Consider the following 22738-nt stretch of genomic DNA (forward strand, 5'->3'; position numbering starts at 1 on the left):
ATAGTAAAATAAATAAATTAATTAATTAATTAATAAAAGCAAATGAATAAAACAAATGTGGTTGCACTTCCCGTAATATAGCTAAATTAATCTTGTCACGTAATTTCTGTCATGGGAATTGCACACTCAACAAATTAGGAAAAATTTGATAAGAAAAAGGGAAATTTTGTGTCGGTCCAGGGAATTTTTTAAGGAAACTTTAAGACGTGATGTTTCGAATTTTCGGCTCTTTATAAATGCGATAGGTGGGATTTTCCGACTCATGGTTAATAGAACATTTTTTCTTTCGTTTGATATAAGGATTCATCTTCAAATTTATGACACGAAATTCAATAATACTTTGTACATGTTTCATAGAAATATTATAAGACGAGAACATATGTGTCACATGGTGTATCATTGTTGTTTATATTCCGTTTACCACATTTATATCAATGTTAATAAATCAGTCAACTTTTCTCCATATTCCTGTTCAGACATTCAGATGCAATAAAAGCACTGAATGACCAATAAAGTATTCTTCACTGAGTTGCATAGTATGTACCATACTACCTTATTTTATGGACTCGACAGTTTCCGTGGCGTTCGATCCACGGTACCGGGTAGGAAGTGGAGTAGGGGTTTGAAGTCCACTTTAGCTATTGTTACGTCTCACATAGCCTTCGTGCTGAAAAGGAGACGTCAAACATCGCTTAATCTACTCTCATGATCACATGTGAAAACAAGGAAAATTATTGTGGCAGCATTTTAAGATATTATGGGTTTTTCACAATATTTGCTAAACTTACCTGCATAATGAGGATGAGTACTTGGATGGAGATTGCTGGTATCACCACCATAGTGAACAGCAAAGAATCTATGTCTGCCACCCTGCCTTCTTCTTATACGTCTGACCTGGCCCCCTGCGGGTCTGCGATGTGTGACTTCTGTCTCAGGTGAATGGAACTGTTGATAGACTCTCACCAACACTTCATCCTCCTGTGCTTCAGTGCTGGTGGTTGTTGGTCGAGGTGTTGTGGAAGACACTCGTAAGTACGAGGGTCGTGCGTGGTCAAGTACAAGTTCATTGCTGCTTGACTTGGTCTGTTTCACTCTAGATTTCCGTTCGAATACAGGTGCCTCAGAAGTAGCAATGGTCACTTTTGGTTTGCTGCGGGCGTAGTAGATGTCGTCAGCAAATTGGGGTCCCGTTTGCGAAGGTTTGAACTTCTTGCGCCGTTGCTTTGACGACCAAAGAGGGCTTACTCGATGGTACTCCTTGATTGGATTCTCAGTTGTCTCCCAGCTAACATCAGGGCTTCTGGGTTCTCCTTGGTTTCCAGTGGATACCAAGGATTCGTAAAGTCGAAGTCCCTCGCTGGAACGATTCTGCAGTGCTCCGTAACTGGCGTCGATAACTGGAACACCATCTGATGTTTCGTCAATGTGGCGCCGTGATCTTCCGGTGTTTTCGTCACTCTCGCTGCTGAATTCATTATAGCTATAATAATCCTCATCATCATCTACGTATTCATCTTCATCATTATCTTCATCATCATATTCTGAGTCGCTGTCTTCATATTGTTTATCCTTCTTCTTCTCCTCTCGGACCTGCGAAGACAAGAAAAAGGAATCAACTTTAATATTGATTTGTACTTCTAAAGCAATAATGAACATTTTTTTCATCAAGGATATTATAAAATAGAGGATCTGCCCATACAACAAAATCGTGAAGCCATACGTAACAGTTTCGTCACAACCACTCTGCCCGCTTCGCGTCACTAAGACCGCAATGTTTCGAGCCAACCATCATGGCGGAAACGAGAGTAACCAATCAGACGTGCGGATTCAGACGATGCTCGGTTGTTTTTCTGGGTTCAATGAGTTCATAGGATGAAGATACGTATTGGCAGATCCTCTATTTTATAACATCCTTGGTTTTTATGGTACCAATATTATCCTCAATTGTTATATCAAAGCAATGATAAACATTATCTTTTAAAAGATTAAAAAAAAATAATTTGCAGTTTTACCTGTATGTATGTGTATGTGATGTGTGTTCAAAAAGTATTGAACCTTTAATTGGCTAAAATACATTAATAATTTGGAAACCCGAAACCCTAATCTTCTTCAGAGCAGTCTCCTTAGTAATGCACACACATCTCCCAGCGCTTCCGCCACTATTAGAAACACTTCTGGAACACAGTTTTTGAAATAGTCAGCAACCGATCCGTCGCATTCTGTATGATGTCTTGTCTTGACTCAAATTCGGGTCCCTTTTAGTGACATTTTCAACTTGGAAAATAACCAAAAGTCACATGCAGCTATGTCGGGAGCCTGACGACACACAGGAATGTTGTGTTTGGTGATGAAAGCCTGAATCAAACTTTACGTACATTCTCCTCATGCCCAAATTCTCGTTCAAAATTAAATGTAACGATCCGATTGAATGATTTCCACTTGGGTATCGCCAAGTTTTTGACAAGATTTGATGTAATATTGTTGCTCAGAGTTTTCTGTCATTTTGCAGAAGAAAGCCAAAAAAAAAAAGAAAAAGAAAAAAAGAAAAGAAAAGAAAAATCCGACGACCGCTCACAACACATCTTCAGAAGTTGGCCGACTGCCAGCAACAACGCTTTCTGTGGGCGGGAAAAAATTCAGGACTGCGTGTAAGTGTCCCCCTCAATATCTACACTGACGAAAGCCTTCCACGCTTCATTGGTTTACTCGGGAAAAAATAAGGTTTGATGCTTCTTGAACACACCTCGTATATAGATATGTTCGCGATTATCTAGAGAACCGTTAGTCATATTTCGATACGATTTCCACTAATCGAATTAAGCTATTCTAAAGCCAGCTTCTTATGTACAGTAAAACCTGTCTTCAACGGACCCTTTATTAAACGGAAAACTGTCTTAAACGGAAATATTTCACGGTCCCATGAATTTTGGAGAATAAAACGTGTAAAACTCCCTTCATTAAGCGGAAACTGTGTTACGCGGACAACGGAAAGAAAAATAAACATTTAACGGAAAATTCTGAGTTCCGGACTACAGCGTTTAGAAGATGTTTAGACATTCTGTGGGACATATATATTACACTGTCTGCGATAAAATGTTCGTTCTTTTGTTAAATATTTCTGGACAGTGTTGACCTTCCCCAATCACTACTCATATTCACCCCCACAAATTGTCCTTAATCCCCGCAACTTAATCAAGAATCATATGGAATGTCAGAAAGAAGAAAACGAGATAGAGGAAGAAGAGGAATACGATACCGAGTTCCAAGAAGAGTGTAGAATAAGTACATATCAAGATTCTCTCAGAAGTTTAAACGAACTGCAAAAATTTGCCTTACGAAAAAATGATTCTGATTCACTTAGTATAATTTCTCAGGCTAAAGTTTATGCGGAAAGTCAATCAGCCAAACAGCAATGTACACAGAAAACTCTGCTTGGCTATTAGAAAAATAAAGAAAATAAGTGCAAAGCATATTTTGTATTAATTTTGATTTTTTTGTGTATTTATTCGTAGAAGAAAGAAGTACTGTAATCGAACAATGTACGTACAGTAATATATTTTCTCAGTATGCCCCTTTATAAGCATGATTTTTTTTTTTTTTAAGAAAGGAAAGGTCTACCTCCACTAAGCGGAAACCTGACTTTAACGGAAATTTTTGCAAGTCCCGCTCGATTCCGCTAAAGACAGGTTTCACTGTATAAAGCATTTAAAATTTTCTAATAATGATTTATACACTAAATAAATCGAGTTATTTCTGCAACGTCTGATGTAAAAAGTTACCCTAAAAATATGCGCCAACCAGATAATCGACAAAGTAAGGTGAATTGCACTAATCCAAAATATTGAAAACATTTTTGTAACGAATGTTTATAATAAACCTTGTAATGCTTATTAGAAGACATCTAATAAATATATCTGACTTTAAAAAAAAAACACTAAGAAACACTGAATGAAAACTGATTAAAAGAAAAATAACCTACTGCAAAAAAACGCACTTGAAAGCAGAACATACAAATTTTAAGAAAACAGCAACCGACTTTTAGAAAAGCACTAAAAGGCACAAAATAATAAAATCACTAAAAAAAAAACAGATAACAATAATAGCAATAATCAGACAACGCTCTAGCACACTGCTCTATTGTGAGACTATGGAATGCGCATGCGTGGTATGTTATTATAAATTATGGTATGTTATAGAAATAAACAATGCATAATTTGATTGAAGTAAATAATAATATATAGCAAAATTATCGAATACTCTAAGTAACCAAGTGGATTCCCTTTCAAATGTGACAAAGCGTATATAAGAGTGACAAGCTACTCTAAAAAGATAATAGCTTAATCGTAAAATCATAAGATGAATCTCTATCGGAATTGCTACTATGTTCCCCCACTATTTGTGCATGAATCAGGGCAGCGGTAAAAGTGGATCTAAAAAGGTAGGGGGTAGTAGTGGTCCCGTTATGGCTAGCCGAGTCAGCAAAAATTTTTGTGACGTCATAGGTCAAAGGTCAATGACCTTGGCCCGGGTCAATGACCTAGGGGTACCTAGGACCACCCCCTCTAAATTTTGGCAGGGGTACCTTGGCCCACCCCCTAAATTTTGGCAGGGGTACATAGGACCACCCCCCTTAAATTTTGGAAATTGCCAAATCTAAAAATTTGGTATGGTAGCCTAGGACCACAGTATGTACCTCTATCCGTATTGGGGGTCTATGTCGTTCCCTTTCATGGGTAAAAAATTGCCAAAAAGTCAAATTTCGGGGGTTTTTGACCTAATTTATCCCCTTGGATGAGGTATTATTACCCTATATGGTTATATGGGCGTATACAGGGGTCCATTCCCTTTCATAAGACATGGGTATATTAATGCACCCCTTGAAAAATTTGGGAGGGGTACCTTGGCCCACCCCTTAAATTTTGGAAATTGCCAAATCTAAAAATTTGGTGTGGTAGCCTAGGACCATAGTATGTATCTCTATCCGTATTGGGTGTCTATGTCGTTCCCTTTTAGGGGTAAAAAATTGCCAAAAATTCAAATTTCGGGGGTTTTTGACCTAATTTATCCCCTTGGATGAGGTGTTATTACCCTATATAGTTATATGGGCGTATACAGGGGTCCATTACCTTTCATAAGACATGGGTATATTAATGCACCCCTTGAAAAATTTGGGAGGGGTACCATGGCCCACCCCTTAAATTTTGGAAATTGACCAATTTAAACATTTGGTATTATAGTACCGGATCCTAACATGTATTATGATAAATTTGGATGGTCCACCTCGTTTCCTTCTAGGGGTACAAAATTGTCAAAATATAAACGTAAGCAATACGTTGTACCACGTGTTTGGTCTTTTGGCCCAATTTAACCTCTTGGATGAGGTTCTATTACCTTATATGGTTATATGGTTATGTATAGGGGTCTATTCCCTATCATAAGACATAGGTACATTTGTGCACTCCTTTAAAAATTTGGGAGGGGTACTTTGGCCCACCCCTTAAATTGTGTTTGGTTTTTGGCCCATTTTATCCCCTTTGATGTGATTCTATGATTACAGGGGTCGATTTCCTATCATAAGACATGGGTATATTGCTGCACCCTTCTTAAATTTTGGCAATGGGGGTCCACTGAAATTGTCCAATTGAAGCATAGTACAGGACCTCAATATGTTTCGGTGGTCCTATTGTTAAATTTTTAAGTACAACCACGTGTTCGGTTACTGACTCAATTTATCCTATTTGATAAGGTATGGACGGGTATCCCCTTTCAATTTGGTAGGACCCTTCGGGTGTAGTACAGTCACGTGATCAATGATTTGATTTTGATGCGCGACGAGGTCCCTGGTCAATGTTCTCTCTTTCAAACTAAAAAATCAAACGAAAGTTTTTAAAACAAAAATTGAAACGAAAACATTTAAACAAAAATCTTGAAATTAAAAAATTTTCAAAAAATTTTGAAACAAAAAACAATTCAAACAAAAATTTTGAAACGAAAAAATTTTCAACCAAAAAATTTGAAATGAAAACTTATCAAACAAAAAATTTTGAAAAAATTTCAAACGAAAAATTTTTAAACAAAAAAATTTTGAAACAAAAAATTTCAAACAAAAAATAATTGTAACCAAAATTTTGAAACAAAAAATTTTCAAACAAAATTTTTGAAACAAAAATTTCAAAACAAATTTCATAAGAAAATTTTTTTCAAATAGAATTTAAATCATTGATCAGCTTTCACGGTTAACCGTTAAACTTTATCCAGTTTTTTAACTATTCGAATAACAAATAAACGGTTTTCAACTATTCGATTAACAAATAAACGGTTTTCAATTATTCGATAAAGAGATGAACGGTTTTTCCTTTTCACACCAGTGAGTGCAAGAATTTTTGTACTCGCTTTAAATACGCATCATTTTTGAAACAAGGTGTTAGTGTTCATCATGGATACACAGTGGAAACATCCATTTACCTGTATTCTCGCAGGGCCTAGTGGGTGTGGAAAAACGTATTTTGTGAAGCGATTACTATCACATCTCCCAACCATGATCAATGCAAAATTTCGTAAGATATATTGGTATTATGCAGAATGGCAAGACGTGTATGCAACAATGCCGGTTCCAGTAGAATTTCACGAAGGACTTCCACGAATGAAAGATTTTCAGCCTCAAGATGGACCACATTTGATTATTATTGATGACCATATGCGAGAAGTGAATAGTGATATTGTTGATATGTTCACAAAAGGATCACATCATCGAAATATTAGTGTGATTTTTATAACACAAAATGTATTTCATCAAAGTAAAGCAAATAGAAATATGAGTTTAAATTGTTCGTATTTGGTGTTGTTTAAAAATCCACGTGACAAGCCACAAATCAAGCATATGAGTTATCAAATCATGCCTGAGCATCCACTGTTTCTACAAGAAAGTTATGCAGACGCAACAAGAAATCCACATGGTTATTTACTGATGGATCTTAAACAAGATACACCCGATGAAATGCGATTTCGTACAAATATTTTTCCCGACGATTTGCATCATTATGTTTACGTACCAACAAAACATGTTTAAATTATTGTGCATGTGAAAAGAATGACTTAGTCTGTCACGATGTCTCCTACAGTGAAACACGCTGATCTGCTACGTGCTCTGCACAAAGCTAAACCAAGATTGCGTAAAGCTATTATTGCCAATGCAGACGCTTCATTAATTCATAGTATTTGTGAATCTTGTTATAATGTCTTAAAAGGCAATGTTCCACTGACAAGTGCGCAGAAGTCAAGATTAAAGCGTTACAAGAACACGCTCCGCTATCTGGTGGACAATACAAAATCATTGGATAAAAAGAAGAAACATTTAGCCGTACAACAAGGAGGATTCTTACCTGCATTACTTGCACCTATTGTAGGAAGTGTGTTATCCAGTATTTTGTTTAAACAATAAACTTCATGGAACATAGCAAGAAGATGGTTTTAGTGCCACCAGAAATGCTTCAACGAATGCATGCATCATCATCCCGTGTGAGTGAAAATCGAGAATCTAATCTCGATCGTGAAATGCAATCCATATTGAATACATCGTATCCAAGTGATGAAGAAAAATGGAATCAGTACAATAGAATATTACAGAAATATCTTTATGTGATACGTAAACAAGAAGAACCAATACCACTTACAATTACATCAATGAAACCTGATGGTGACGTCCCGAATGTTGACGATAGCACGAAACAAGAAATTTTAGCCGCAATACCACAAATGTATCGTAAGAAAGCCGAACTACTATTCCGTCGTTTAAAACAAGATGACGCAATTACGTGGGATCATAAAGGAACAGTGTACATCAACGATAATAAACTACATGGATCCAATATTGTAGATTTAATGTGCGATGTGACTCGACCGAGGAAACATTCTAATCCTCAAGGCTGGGAATTGTTTTGCAACTACCTTGCATCGTCAAACACACCTCAAGAATTGATTGGTAATCCACGAAGATTAAACTATATTGTCAAGCATAATAGTACATCAGCATCTGAAGGATCTGCACCACCAAAACCGGCACCTGAATTATTTTCTTCCGGAGAAGAAGAAGATGATGATGATGATGATGATGTTTTAGAAGTCCGACCAAAAAGAAAACGTATCATTCCACAATGGTCAACGTACAAACCATGAACAAAAAGTTAAAATCCATTTATTACAATCCAGCACATCCTGCATCGTTTTCTACTGCAAAGAAATTATGGCAAGCCACAGGAAAATCTATACCTCTAGCCAAAATAAAACTTTGGTTAAACAAACAACCTACCTACACGTTACATCGTCCTGTACGTCGTCGTTTCCGTAGAGATTTTTATCTTGTCAACAATATTGATGATCAATGGGAATGTGATTTAAATGATTTACAATCACTTCAAAACTATAATGACAATTACCGCTATATTCTTACAGTGATTGATGTGTTTAGTCGGTACGGATGGGCTGTACCACTAAAATCAAAAAGTGCCGAGGATATAGTGAATGCATTTGAAATGATTTTCCAGGAGAGAAAACCAATTGTACTACGTAGTGATCAAGGAACTGAATTTACCAACAAGACAGTACAAAAGTTTTTCAGGAAACACAACGTGCAACATGTTACAACAAAGGATCCAGATATTAAAGCCAGCATCGCAGAAAGATTTAATCAGACATTGAAACATCGTATGTGGAAATACTTTACCAAATATCAAACATACAATTACATCAAAGTATTGCCTTTACTTGTAAAAGCATACAATGAAAGTCGGCATTCCAGTATTAAAATGGCACCTGCAAACGTTTCTCAGGACAATTTACTGGAGGTGTGGCATAACTTATACGACAAAAAGCTACAACGTTCAAAACAAGATACGGATTTATCTGTTGGTGATACTGTTCGTATAAGTAAAACAAAACGTATCTTTGACAAGGGTTGCCTCGAGAACTGGACTTGGGAAATATTCAGAGTAAAAGCCATTGTACCAAGAAACCCACCAGTGTATCGACTAGAGGATTTAAATCATCAACTCATCGATGGTGTTTTCTACAGAGAAGAATTACAACCAGTGCCGCTCCCTTCGACGTTCCTCATCGATAAAATATTACGTACAAGAACAAAAGGTCGCAGAAAGGAGTATCTCGTCCAGTGGAAAGGATATCCTTCCTCATTCAATTCGTGGATCCCTGCAACTTCATTGAAGAAGAAGAAGAATGGAACCTGATCAAGATTTTTACGTTACGCTTCCCAGTAATAGTTCCATGGATTATTTTCCAGAAAATACATTGACTTCATATATTACGAAATTACAACGACGTGTAGAGTTTCGCCAGAAATGGGATGTGGCAATTGTAGAGATTCATTATCCACATTCTTTGCTGAACATTAACAGTGAAAACAATAAAATATATTACAAATCATCAAGTAGTAATGATCAAGAACCGTGGAAGGTTGTAACGATCCCTGTTCGCTATTATAACAATATACGGGATCTTATTCATGCAATTAATATACATCATAAAGAAACCAATTTATTTATATCTCATGACGCAACTAATAATATATGCCTCATAAGACATCCCAAAAAGGAAATCCATACTTCTGTACAAATCTCACCAAGTGTTAGTTTAATGCTTGGATTTGAACCGAAAAGTGATTTAAAAGATATGGAAAAGGGACAATATACACCGGATGTACGATTAGGCTTACCATCACAAATGTATGTCTATTGTGACATTATTGAATCTGTCATTGTTGGAGATACAATGGTACCATTGCTACGAATTGTCAACATGGATCCTGTGAATCATACTTTTGGAAGTCATGCAGTACAAATCTTTAATCCTGCACATTATGTTCCGGTGGAAAAAATGAATTTTGAGCAAATACAAATCGATATAAGGGATAGCACAGGTCATCCTATGCCATTCACCTTTGGAACGGTGTCTACAAAACTACATTTCCGTCGTCGTCGTCATGACTGATCCGTATTTGCAATACTACCAAAAACAAGCGTTGTCCGGTATCGGCAACGTCTATGTGGGAAGTCCCTATCAAGCAGGACATGGCATTGGAAGTTTCCTTGGTGGCTTATTTCGTTCAGTGTTACCACTTGTGAAGCAAGGAGCTAAAACTGTGGGAAAAGAATTATTAAAATCAGGTGTCAATATGATTAATGATGTTGTGATCTCGAATCAACCGCTGGAAGAATCGTTTCATCAACGGATGCAAGAGGCAAAATCAAATTTACAAGAAAAAGCTAAAAATAAGTTGAAAACTATGCTGGGAAGTGGATATCATAAACGAAAATGGGATGACTGCTCTCAGTTTGAGGTTGACCTTCCAACGATCAACAACACCATCAATCCTACAAAGAGACGTAAATTATCACATAAGAAGAAGAAGAAATCATTGGCATCGTCACCAGATATTTTTGATTAATTCAACGATGGCTTTCTTACATCATCAATCCTGTGAATGTGTAAAAAGTGAATTGGACATTTTTTCAACGTTGCCCACGCAAACCAGTGTTCTGGACAATCGTATTATAGGCTACAAACCAATTAGTTCAATAGCTGAAAATTCACCAATAGAATTTGTAGTGAGTGGTAGCAGTGATGAATATATTGATTTGCCACAAACCTTATTATACATCCAAGCACAAATTGTGAAACCAGATGGTTCCTCCTTCATCAATACGGATAAAGCAATTGCACCTGTCAATGATTTTCTAAATGCTATGTTTAGTGAAGTACAAATCTACTTGAACAATAAACTGATTTCATTTCCGTCACATAATCATCCATATCGTTCGTACCTGGAAAAACTGCTCAATTATAGTGATGGAGCTAAAAATACACATTTACAAACAGCAATGTGGTTTCAAGATACGGCTGGTCATATGAACGCAACCACAAGTGAGAACAAAGGATTTCAACAACGCTATGAACTGACAAAACAAAGTATGAAATTCGATATGATTGGACATCTTCATTGTGACATTTTTAATCAAGATAAATTTTTAATTCATGGAGTGGAATTACGTGTGAAACTTATTCCTGCAAAACCAAACTTTTGTCTCATGGCCGGTGAAAGTGGTGTCAGTGCAAAAATCAATATTCTAGATGCATCGTTGCAGGTGAAAAAAGTCAGCATTAGCCCTAGTGTTAAATTGGCACACAATAAAATTTTACAATCTACACCGGCAAAGTATCCTCTGACAAGGGTTCAAATGAAATCATTTACCATCCCGAAGGATATACAATCCAAAACTATTGATAACCTGTTTATGGGAACATTGCCAAATCGTATTATTGTAGGATTTACATCGAATGAAGCATCCAGTGGAACTATTACCACCAATCCATTTGAATTTCAACATCTAAACATTAATTTCTTTACATTGTACGTGGATGGAAAAGCTGTACCTTCAAAACCATTGCAACCCAACTTTGAAGAAAATCTCTACATTTCATCGTACCACACATTGTTCTCAGGCTCTGGCATACATTTTACCAATACTGGAAATACAATTTCAAGAGCCGACTACAAGAATGGATATACACTGTTTGTATTTGACCTAACTCCCGATTCTTCTGCTGGAGATTGTCACTATTGGAATTTACAACGACATGGAGCCATCCGATTGGAAGTTCATTTCCAAGAGAAATTAGCAGCACCTGCAAACTGTATTGTATATGGAGAGTTTTCCTCACTCCTAGAGATCGACCACCAGCGCAACATTATCCTGGACTTTTAAATTACAAGGTACGTATACGTTATGTATCATTTCCATTCACGATGTTGAATACATTACAATTAGCTAGTGCTTTAAACGGTAGTCCATTGTTCAGAAATCATTTTACTGGGGTATTTGCAAGCGATGAGTTGCCCTCACGGATTTCTCTTCCTCTGGCAATCATTGTTAATACAGATCCATCCACAAAACTAGGAAGTCATTGGATTGCAATTTATATTGATAATCGCGGTGTTGGAGAATATTTTGACAGCTATGGCCTTCCTCCTTATGTACCACAACATGTTGCATTCTTAAAACTTCATTGTATGTACTATAAATATAATAATAGCCAAATGCAAAGTCTTGGTTCATCCGTATGTGGCTATTATGCTTATTTTTATTTGTGCTGTAAAGCCCAAGGAAAATCTCTGCGTGAAATTCAATATTTGTTCACAACAGTACCCACGGTTAATGATCGTAGACTGCTGCAATATACCTTCCAGGTAATTTTATCATATTTATCATTGTAAGTGTATTTGTTTAATCATCATCTATTTCTATACTAATCATCTTTTTCCTCGTTTTTTTTACAGAATTCACAATACGAAGCTTTGCAAACGGGTGCTATGCTGCAAAACATGGAAACAAATCATTACAATCAAGAAGAGGGGGCAGTCTAATGAAGAAACCTAGCTCAATATACAAACATTGTCAATACCTTAGTGTAACAAGAAAGAAAAAGAAGAAACCAGAAAAAATGAATAAAATACAATTTATGCTTATTTATGTGTTTTTATTGTCCATTCCACATACAATGTTATCAGATTCTCCTAAAGAACTGTGCGATATAAGACGAGAACCCTGTGCAAAGTTTCCACCTAATTCCTAGAGAACATTGACCAGGGACCTCGTCGCGCATCAAAATCAAATCATTGATCACGTGACTGTACTACACCCGAAGGGTCCTACCAAATTGAAAGGGGATACCCGTCCATACCTTATCAAATAGGATAAATTGAGTCAGTAACCGAACACGTGGTTGTACTTAAAAATTTAACAATAGGACCACCGAAACATATTGAGGTCCTGTACTATGCTTCAATTGGACAATTTCAGTGGACCCCCATTGCCAAAATTTAAGAAGGGTGCAGCAATATACCCATGTCTTATGATAGGAAATCGACCCCTGTAATCATAGAATCACATCAAAGGGGATAAAATGGGCCAAAAACCAAACACAATTTAAGGGGTGGGCCAAAGTACCCCTCCCAAATTTTTAAAGGAGTGCACAAATGTACCTATGTCTTATGATAGGGAATAGACCCCTATACATAACCATATAACCATATAAGGTAATAGAACCTCATCCAAGAGGTTAAATTGGGCCAAAAGACCAAACACGTGGTACAACGTATTGCTTACGTTTATATTTTGACAATTTTGTACCCCTAGAAGGAAACGAGGTGGACCATCCAAATTTATCATAATACATGTTAGGATCCGGTACTATAATACCAAATGTTTAAATTGGTCAATTTCCAAAATTTAAGGGGTGGGCCATGGTACCCCTCCCAAATTTTTCAAGGGGTGCATTAATATACCCATGTCTTATGAAAGGTAATGGACCCCTGTATACGCCCATATAACTATATAGGGTAATAACACCTCATCCAAGGGGATAAATTAGGTCAAAAACCCCCGAAATTTGAATTTTTGGCAATTTTTTACCCCTAAAAGGGAACGACATAGACACCCAATACGGATAGAGATACATACTATGGTCCTAGGCTACCACACCAAATTTTTAGATTTGGCAATTTCCAAAATTTAAGGGGTGGGCCAAGGTACCCCTCCCAAATTTTTCAAGGGGTGCATTAATATACCCATGTCTTATGAAAGGGAATGGACCCCTGTATACGCCCATATAACCATATAGGGTAATAATACCTCATCCAAGGGGATAAATTAGGTCAAAAACCCCCGAAATTTGACTTTTTGGCAATTTTTTACCCATGAAAGGGAACGACATAGACCCCCAATACGGATAGAGGTACATACTGTGGTCCTAGGCTACCATACCAAATTTTTAGATTTGGCAATTTCCAAAATTTAAGGGGGGTGGTCCTATGTACCCCTGCCAAAATTTAGGGGGTGGGCCAAGGTACCCCTGCCAAAATTTAGAGGGGGTGGTCCTAGGTACCCCTAGGTCATTGACCCGGGCCAAGGTCATTGACCTTTGACCTATGACGTCACAAAAATTTTTGCTGACTCGGCTAGCCATAACGGGACCACTACTACTGGGGTCAATAGGTAAGACATGATGTCACGCCGTCCTCCTGCCTATCTTTGTCCATTGTACCTAGGTAGTTTTTTAGGAACTGAGGGGATGCCGTACACATTTTTTGGAGGTGTGCGGATGGTGTCCTCCCTCGTTCCCCCTCTTTCATTCACCTCTACATCAGGGTGGGGTTTGAGGCGAAAATACGACTACTTTACTTCTCTTGAATTAGTTCTCATTCCCACCAACAGATGACAGAAATGTTCTGCTCGCCGCTGTGAATCTGTGGTTTGATGCATTGCTCGTAGTTCAAAGAATTGCCACTAGGAGTATTAGTATCAGTGTCATAGGCAAAGAAAGCTCTGCAACCAGAAGTGCGGGATTTTATTGCACGTAAATCAATGTATAAATATTCAATACGTGGTTCAACAATACGTAGCGGACACAGTGAGATCCAAGAGATGACCGAAGCTCATTTGGGTTCGTTCGTTATGCTCAGTGTCTTCTAGAGTTTGCGTTCATTAAACCATTATACTTTCTAAATGACATAAAAGCCTCGAGTTTCACGTCCCAAGTTTTACGTCCCACGCTTATGCCGGTTAGGCTAAAGGAGACGGTGATAATAGGAAATGAATGAAAGGGTGAAATGAATAAAATGGGAGGAAATGGAAAAACGCTTAGAAAATCCACGCACAGTATATTTGTTTCTAAAGGAAATGATTGGAAGAAACTGTGGAATAAGGCAATAGACGGAAATAGAATATTAAAAAAGAATCATTTAGGTATTTTGAAGGCACACGAAATAATTAAAAGAAGTAGTAATAGTAATAACTTCATAGTGTCATATCAAGTCAACTGTGCTTAATATTACCGCTTCTGCTAATGGCAGTATTCTTCTAATATAACAGTACTGTTTAACCATGGATACCTTAGTAATTAGATGATTAAATCTAAGAAGAATAAGAGTGTTAAAGACAAATCTACGAACTAGGGAACAATTGTCCGTTTTGAAGAGTCGTAAAAGGGACAGTCCTCTAAAATATGGAACGTACATGAACGCCAATATTCGCATGCCTAACTAGATCCATATTCTTTAAAAAGAAAAAAAGCGGAGCTCAGATTAGAGGCGGCTCGTGAAGGAAGTCATACCGGTAAAAAAAATAAAGTTTTTTTTCCTCGCTTGAAACTAAAAGGAAAGGAATTTCTTAATGCATTAATTGTTGTATACAACAATCAGTACATTAATTAACAGCTATTTCCTTAGTTTCAAGCAATAAAACTTACTGACATGTGTAAAATAAATATTAAGTTAATGGATTTTAATAATGATGCATCACAAATTTGCTCTTCTAAGTTCTGAAATTTGCATTTAGTTATTGCATCAGTAGCACAGTATTTCCTTTTCAGTAATATTTAATATTTAAGATTGTAGCTTTATTAATGTATGTTCACATACTGACTAAAAATTATATACAAACCAGGGGCGTGCCCACTTGAGGAGTCCACCAGATCCGGCCCCTGGCTCCAAGACTTTGGAACCCAAACATACATTTGTACAGTTTCTTAATAAAACTATACTTATTTAGCAGAGAAATGACTTATATAGACTAAAGATTTGACCTTACTTAACATTTGTACTATTTGTTTTCTGATGAAAACAATTTAGTTTCACCATCTTTCATGAGAATATAAGTAGCAGTACTTAAAAATTACTTATTGTATTTTTTTCTGCTGTAGAATAACACCCCTTTGATAAGCGTAGTGTTTTTCATTATTGGACCCCTCTCAACAAAAAATTCTGGATGCATGTCTGTTGTAAACACAGAAGGACAGGAGTGGGCTGGCTTCATAAAACAGGCGGTAGTACAGATACGCGTAATTGGAAGAATGCCATATCAGTTGGTAGGAGAGCGTCGTAGTTTATAATTGTATGTTAATATAGATACGTTATATTACCAATAGTAACGTATGATTTTAATTATAATGTAAGTAGTGGAGATTTCAGATATAAGATTGAGTTTAACGTCTCTTTCAGCAGCGAGGCTATGTGAGACGGGACCTACTCATTAACATGGAATCCGAACCACATGCGCTCCCGCCGCGAATCCAACCCGCGTCTCCACGCCAAAGTAGTGATTTCAGAGTTGGAATTCACTCGGCCCTACACACAGACACTCCTGAAGCTATAAAACAATTAAAATTGAAATCTTTCAGTTTAGCGTCTCACGATTATGCCCTTTAGGCTAAGGGAGACGGGTGATTAAGGCAAGTGAATGATAATGGAAGAATTGGTGGAATGAGAATGTGGGGAGAAACGGAAGTAACCCGAGAAAAGTCATGGACACGGTGTTGTCCACCACAAACTTGTTTGGCCGGGGATTGAACCACGGACCCCATGCACCAGACGTAAGCGCTGTACCCCTAAGCCACCGTGGCCCTTTTGAAGCTGCGAAATACCTTCCAGGATACATTTTCGATCGTGCTCAACATCAGTCACCAATATTTTCACAGTACTACTTTCACCCTCGTATATTGAAAGAAATGTTCTGAAATTATCACTAAATTTAAGACATAATTTTGAATTATATGTACTTTAAATTAGAGTGTAATTTTAGGTTATTTAATTACAAAAGATAGTCTTCACCGGTAATATAGATGCAACTTCAGATTGATTAGCCGAGCTTACACGAGCCTTGAAAAGATTTTACCAGCAAAGAGTAACAAAATAGCTAACTATTTTGCGTGCTATTTCAGTAAAACAATGTAAATGTTTCAGAAATGTTTATTAATTCAGTTATTAAATAGTTTTTTTGGGGGGGAGGAGGGATCTAAACACAAATCCGAAAACACACTGTTATGGTTAAATTGGTAGCAAACATATGAAACTCAGTGTAATGTGAAACATAATTATTTTGTTATGATAAATGACTTTATTCTTTTTGGAATAGAATGTACTAGCGTTGCATAAATATCATTCACTTCCAAGTCTTTAAATTAGATCCTTTTCTTCAAAAATGTAAAATGAGATATTTCAATGTAACATCTCATGATTGTGTTCTTTAGACCAAGGCAGATGTGATATTTCCCATAAGTAGAAGCTTTGCTTTGTTATAATTAAATATAAACTAATTATTTGCTGAGCAAAACTATATATTTTCATTAAAATTCAACACGTGTTACAGTTTCGCCAACTAACTCTTTGGCTTCATCAGACACTATGTGATACAGGATAACTGTACAATCGTATATACATACCACAGGTAAGATATCTTTCTTCTGATTGGCTACTGGCATTGGCTATTTTATATTGAATAAAGAAAGAAAATAAGTATAATTGAAAGGGATTTGCTGCTGCCAGTAGCCAATCAGAAGAAAGATATCTTAGCTGTTGTATGTATATACGATTGTACAGTTATCCTGTATCACATAGTGTTTGATGAAGCCAAAGAGTTAGTTGGCGAAACTGTAACACGTGTTGAATTTTAATGAAAATATATAGTTTTGCTCAGCAAATAATTAGTTTATATTCAAGGCAGATGATAATTAAAGCAAGTAAATAATGATTGAAGAATTGCTGGAGTGAGAAACTGGCTGGAAACGGGAGTACCCCGAGAAAACCCACGAACCTTCTCTTCAATATTGAACATAATTTTATTCTCGATGAATCTAATAGCAAAAATTATTAGTTATAGAATTGTAAACACTGAAATTCGTACCTATGAACAAATTTCCAGGTCCAGTTGAAAGTTTTCACTTCTATGAAGGTACATTTATTGTAGCTACTTGTCAGAGTGTGTCACCCCACACACAGACATAGGAGGTCCTGATCTATGAATAGATTCGCAATTCACAGAATTACTTTCATGAATATTTCACGCACTACTTAGGGTATTCTGGTTATATCTTATCATTATCTGCCGATTTATAAACTTTGGACTTGCACTACAAAATGAGTTTTATGAGACAGTATCTGAAATATTCATTTCCATTCACACTACTCTGTCCCTTATATCAAAGTTGCCAAACTACCCTAATTATCTCGCCACATTGCCAATTGTCATTAGTTCCTATGCAAGGTTTCATTTCATTTCTTTGATATTAATATTTCAAACATGAAAATTAAAATGATACAAATTTAATATAGTACATCGCATTATGCTGAAATTGATTGCTATCTTTGGATTTATCTATCTTTAACTTTTCCATCTCGGAACACAAAACTCCTGTGCCAATAGAGTAGGAAAGATTAACAACTCCCGTGCACATTTAAAAGGCGGGTTAAGAAGACCATTAAGCAACTATAATCCTCTGGCAACATTATTACCTCTCTGAAATCTTTATTCTTTGAAATGTTTCAAGACATAAATGCAATTAAAGCAGATTTATGTACTCAGGATGAAGGTAATTTTTCATCTCACTTTCAATTATTATTATTAGGGATATTTTGGGGGGATACACAATATCAACAAATACTTTACACTGGGGGCAGCGGCACAAATCTGTCTTCAACACTGGGGGGGGGGGGTAAGACCGTTCCCATAATCTTTTGTTCTTGTTTAAGCGATGTTCAAAATATTTATGAAGTTTGAAAACAATGCTGTGGAGCATCAGGGGAGCAGAGTTGTCTTCAACATTGAGAGGCGGGAAGATTTGAGGCTTACTCTAGGAAACATCAATTCCACTCTCACTTTCCTTTGTGGCAATCGAACACAAATCATTGCATTTCTCCCCAAAAAATACATTTCAAATCGGATTATCGAGGGGACAATCTCCCCAGTTCCAAGATTGGAGGGGACAAGTCGCCCTCATCTCCTCGGAATTTGAGCCAGTGACGGGGGAGGGGTAATATTGCCGTCTAATACAGAAACACTGCTAAAATGCAACACTGAAACAATCAATACAAATACACAGCAATGTATTGCTATTGGGAAATTGTATTACAAATATGAAAACAGTTTTGCGCAAACAAGTCCCCAAATTGCGAGATGACCAGGATTGTGCAACAAGATTGAGTCCGAGTTCTGTATTCTGTATCATTTGCCTATTCAAGGAAATATAACACAGGGGATTAGGAATAAGATTTCTGGACTGTCGGTATCTATGGTCACGTTAGCACACCAGATATGAGGGATTGCGTCCCTCGGGCGAGCACACTATCCGATGAAAGGGAAGGAAAGAAGCGGCCTGGGACCTGTATGTTAGGTACCATTCCGGCATTTGCCCGGTGTGACCGAGGGAAACTCAGGAGAAACCTAACTCAAGATGGCTGGCCTGAAAAAGATTTTTACACTTTTTCGGTCGAGTGTTCCCACCGGGAATCAACCCGGGACCGCTCGCACTAAAGCGACTACGCCACGCGGAGCCACGGAAACATAAGTCAGCTACAGAAGTATAGAACATCATTACGAGAATTAGGCTGCAATAATGCGAAAATGTAATAGGAAATTTCATCAATAAAACAAGTAAGTGCTACACTATTGGCAGGCCCGTATCCACGGAGGGAAGCTAGGGAGCCGGGCCCCCATAAATTTTTATTGGCCCCTAAAATTTTCATGCTAGGCTTGCAAATGAATCATCATTTGATGAACTATAATATGATTGGATCGGGACCCCCCTAAGTTCTACCGCCGCCCTCCCCCCTACATTTTTGGGCTGGCTACAGTCCTGACTAGTAGTGATGCGTGATGGTAATGCTTTTGTTATATATTGTGTTCCACATTTAGTGGAAATGTTTTCACTAAAATTAACATTTTAGGATGTGCCATTTTCTGAATAAATTTAAGAAAAATAAATCTTGCTGTTTTATTGGTACACCCTGTATAAAAAAAGGTTGGTTCTTTTGCAGCATATATTACAAAACAGAGGCAGTATAATCGATTAACTTTCTTTTCCAACAAAATTAACTTGTCGTATATGCTAATAGGTAGAAGTTAGGTTTTGCTATCACCTGTAGTTAAAATTCCTGTTTGTGAAGCTGTTTTGTTATTTTAACACGAAGGAACGTGTTTCTCACGCGCTTACGTGTTGTAGTGGTGTAGCATAGGCAAGGCAATTGACTAGGTCAATGCAAGCCAGATCACTGACAAAGATACGTCACCTTCTGACGCACGGAGCAGCTACTGTGGTGTTCCACCTGTAAAGAATGTGGGTCACTGCCACCAATGATAGGATGGGATCTCTCCCGCGCTTTTTACGGTCACACATCTCTGAGCTTTGAAAAGATAGATACTCGAGATATGACGTAATAATGTTATTTATGACATTCAAAAGCGTTGCGGAACATTCTGTGGTAGTGTATACTTACTACTAACTTTGGAAGCAATGCTGTAGTTAGCTTTGACTAACAACTAACGACATCTGGTTGCGAGTCTTGATTCTTTTCCTTATTTCGACAATTCACTTTCCTTTTATCTTCTTTTTTTCTCTGCTGTGTTCTGCTGACCAGAAGATTGAGAAAGCGCACAATGAATGTCTTTTAAAAGACTACAAGGTCAAAGGCCGTAAAAACAATATTAAAAACAAATGCTATTAATAGAAGCGAATTTATCTTCATTGTTTTCATTGTAAATCCGCATCGTTTCTTTTTTATAATTTCTTTATGTGAATCTACTTTAGTGTTACTACTCGTAAATGATATGGTTATTAAAATAGTCTATTTTGGTGACTAGCCGATCGATTCTCGATTGGGGCTGACGATTATAAGTTCGAAACTAAACGGTCAGCATATCACGACAAAAAAAAAAAAAAAAGTGTCCACATTCGGAATCCCGACTCATGAGCTCAACTAGGCTCAAATTCAATATTGAGATACTCTCGGACATAAAGAGCAACCAAAGCAAATCAGTTCAGAAGGATTTTTTTCTGTTTCTGAGTTGGCATTTTTGTTGGGCCACAAAATACATTGTGGTTCCTGTGCCGGTACCACAAAATATATAATTTTCTTTACAAATATCAATAATTCATACAAAGTACTGGTACCAGTACCATCATTCTAATACAGTGAAACCTCTCTAAAGCGGACAGACGTGGGGAATCAAAAAATGTCCGCTATAGAGAGGTGTCCGCCTTAGAGGGGTTTCAATATTTGCATACGTAAATTAGTAAACAAAGTAATATGCAATTAGAAAAAAATATTTCTGCATGAATCATGTATTTATGAATAGGGGTCTATCACCAAAATAATACTGTACCTGCATTATCCTCCGCCATTCAATACTCTATGTTCGAGGCACTTCATGGAAATAAGATGTTATAGTTCTCTAAACTTTACACTTATCAATACTTACTACGTTTACAGTATGTCGCTTTATTATGGGTTAATTGCAGTCCAATAATGTCTCTTTTGAGACAATGTGCATACCAGCGGGCAAAAAATATCAAACTTATCTTCTGCTTGGTTAGAGATTGTAGCGTAACGTGTCATCCCAAACGGCGGGCAACTGTCAATCATTTTTGTGTCTAAAACAGCTTGGATGGAAGTGGGATACAAACAAAGGACATGAAGTGTTGTTAAACAGAGATGCTTCGTCTGGGTTGCTGAGCAGACAGTTGAGGAGGCAATTGTTGTTACAATGCTTCCTTGGTGACACACGTATGAATTATTAAAAATGTACTTTCACGATACTTTTCAACTTGTTTCTTGAGAAAATGTCCGTAATACGGAGGTAAATAATACTTATAAAAGACAGAAAAGACTGTCCGTGTCCGTACTAGAGAGTGTCCGCTTTAGAGAGGTTTGTCAATATGTTTTTCCTATTACAGTGTTTGGGGCTTACAAAATATGTCTGTTATGGCAGGTGTCCGCTTTATAGAGGTGTCCGTTAGTAGAGATTTCACTGTATTAATATTTGTAGACAGCATGCTGTTTTGTGTAGGATGTGAAATGTATAAATACTGAAGAGAAAACATTTCACAGAAACATTATGTTCGTATGTTGAACATGCTTTTTTGTATGTTGTACAAAGTATCCCCACGTATGGGGTTACTTTGCATCAAAGTTTATATTTCAATAACTATGGTCATACTAAATACACTTGCACAAATGTTTGCCTTGTTTAAAATACAGCATTCTAAATCATTACTTTTGTGAGTTACATCCGATTTCCTTTAAAATTTCCCAATTCTGGTGCAAAGTAACCCCGTCTTACGGTATATGAAACGTAGACCTATAGATTAACGTGGGATTCGAACCATATGAGCTCCCATTGGATATAGAATCCTGGTCTCCCAACCTTACTAAGGCACATGCACTAATCGCATAGTCACGAGGCCGGTTCCTGATGGCACCGGTTTTCGGCTCTGAACGGATCCGGTTTTAGAAGATCCGGTTCCGGAACCGGGTTTTTATCCAGGTGTGGAACCGGTTCTGAAAATCGGATCTTCAGGAACCGGTTCTCGCCGGAACCGGAATTTAGCCATCCCTACGCTAAACCCGAACTGCTGGCAGACTGTGAACAGTGTGCTAGATTAAATGGTGGAAGCGACTCGCAGGCGGCCGTAGGCCGCTTGTCTCATTTAGCTAAACAAACTGGGTAACTGGCAAAACTCATTGGCTAAACAGGCAAACTGGCAAACTCATTTGGCTAAACACCCACTGGTGAACCTTTTTTTTTTTTTTTTTTGTAGGGCACAAGCGGGTCTGGGCGGGAAGGGCACAAGTGTGTGGTCCTCTTTGCAGTGTTTTCAAGGTGAACTTTGTGCCTCC

At 37.3% G+C, this 22738-nt stretch overlaps 1 protein-coding gene across 1 annotated transcript in view; it reads right to left on the reverse strand.

Annotated features, from left to right (window-relative positions):
• Positions 1-22738, reverse strand: part of LOC145684162 (uncharacterized) — a 99304-nt gene that overhangs the window by 10643 nt on the left and 65923 nt on the right. Inside the window, exon 2 of the mRNA XM_081756146.1 lies at positions 789-1590. Coding sequence (XP_081612272.1) covers positions 789-1590 — 802 coding nt within the window. The remainder of the gene's footprint in view (positions 1-788; positions 1591-22738) is intronic.

The sequence above is a fragment of the Thermobia domestica genome, chromosome 4, assembly GCF_964235325.1.
Source record: "Thermobia domestica chromosome 4, izTheDome1.hap1.1, whole genome shotgun sequence".
Lineage (NCBI taxonomy): Eukaryota > Metazoa > Arthropoda > Insecta > Zygentoma > Lepismatidae > Thermobia > Thermobia domestica.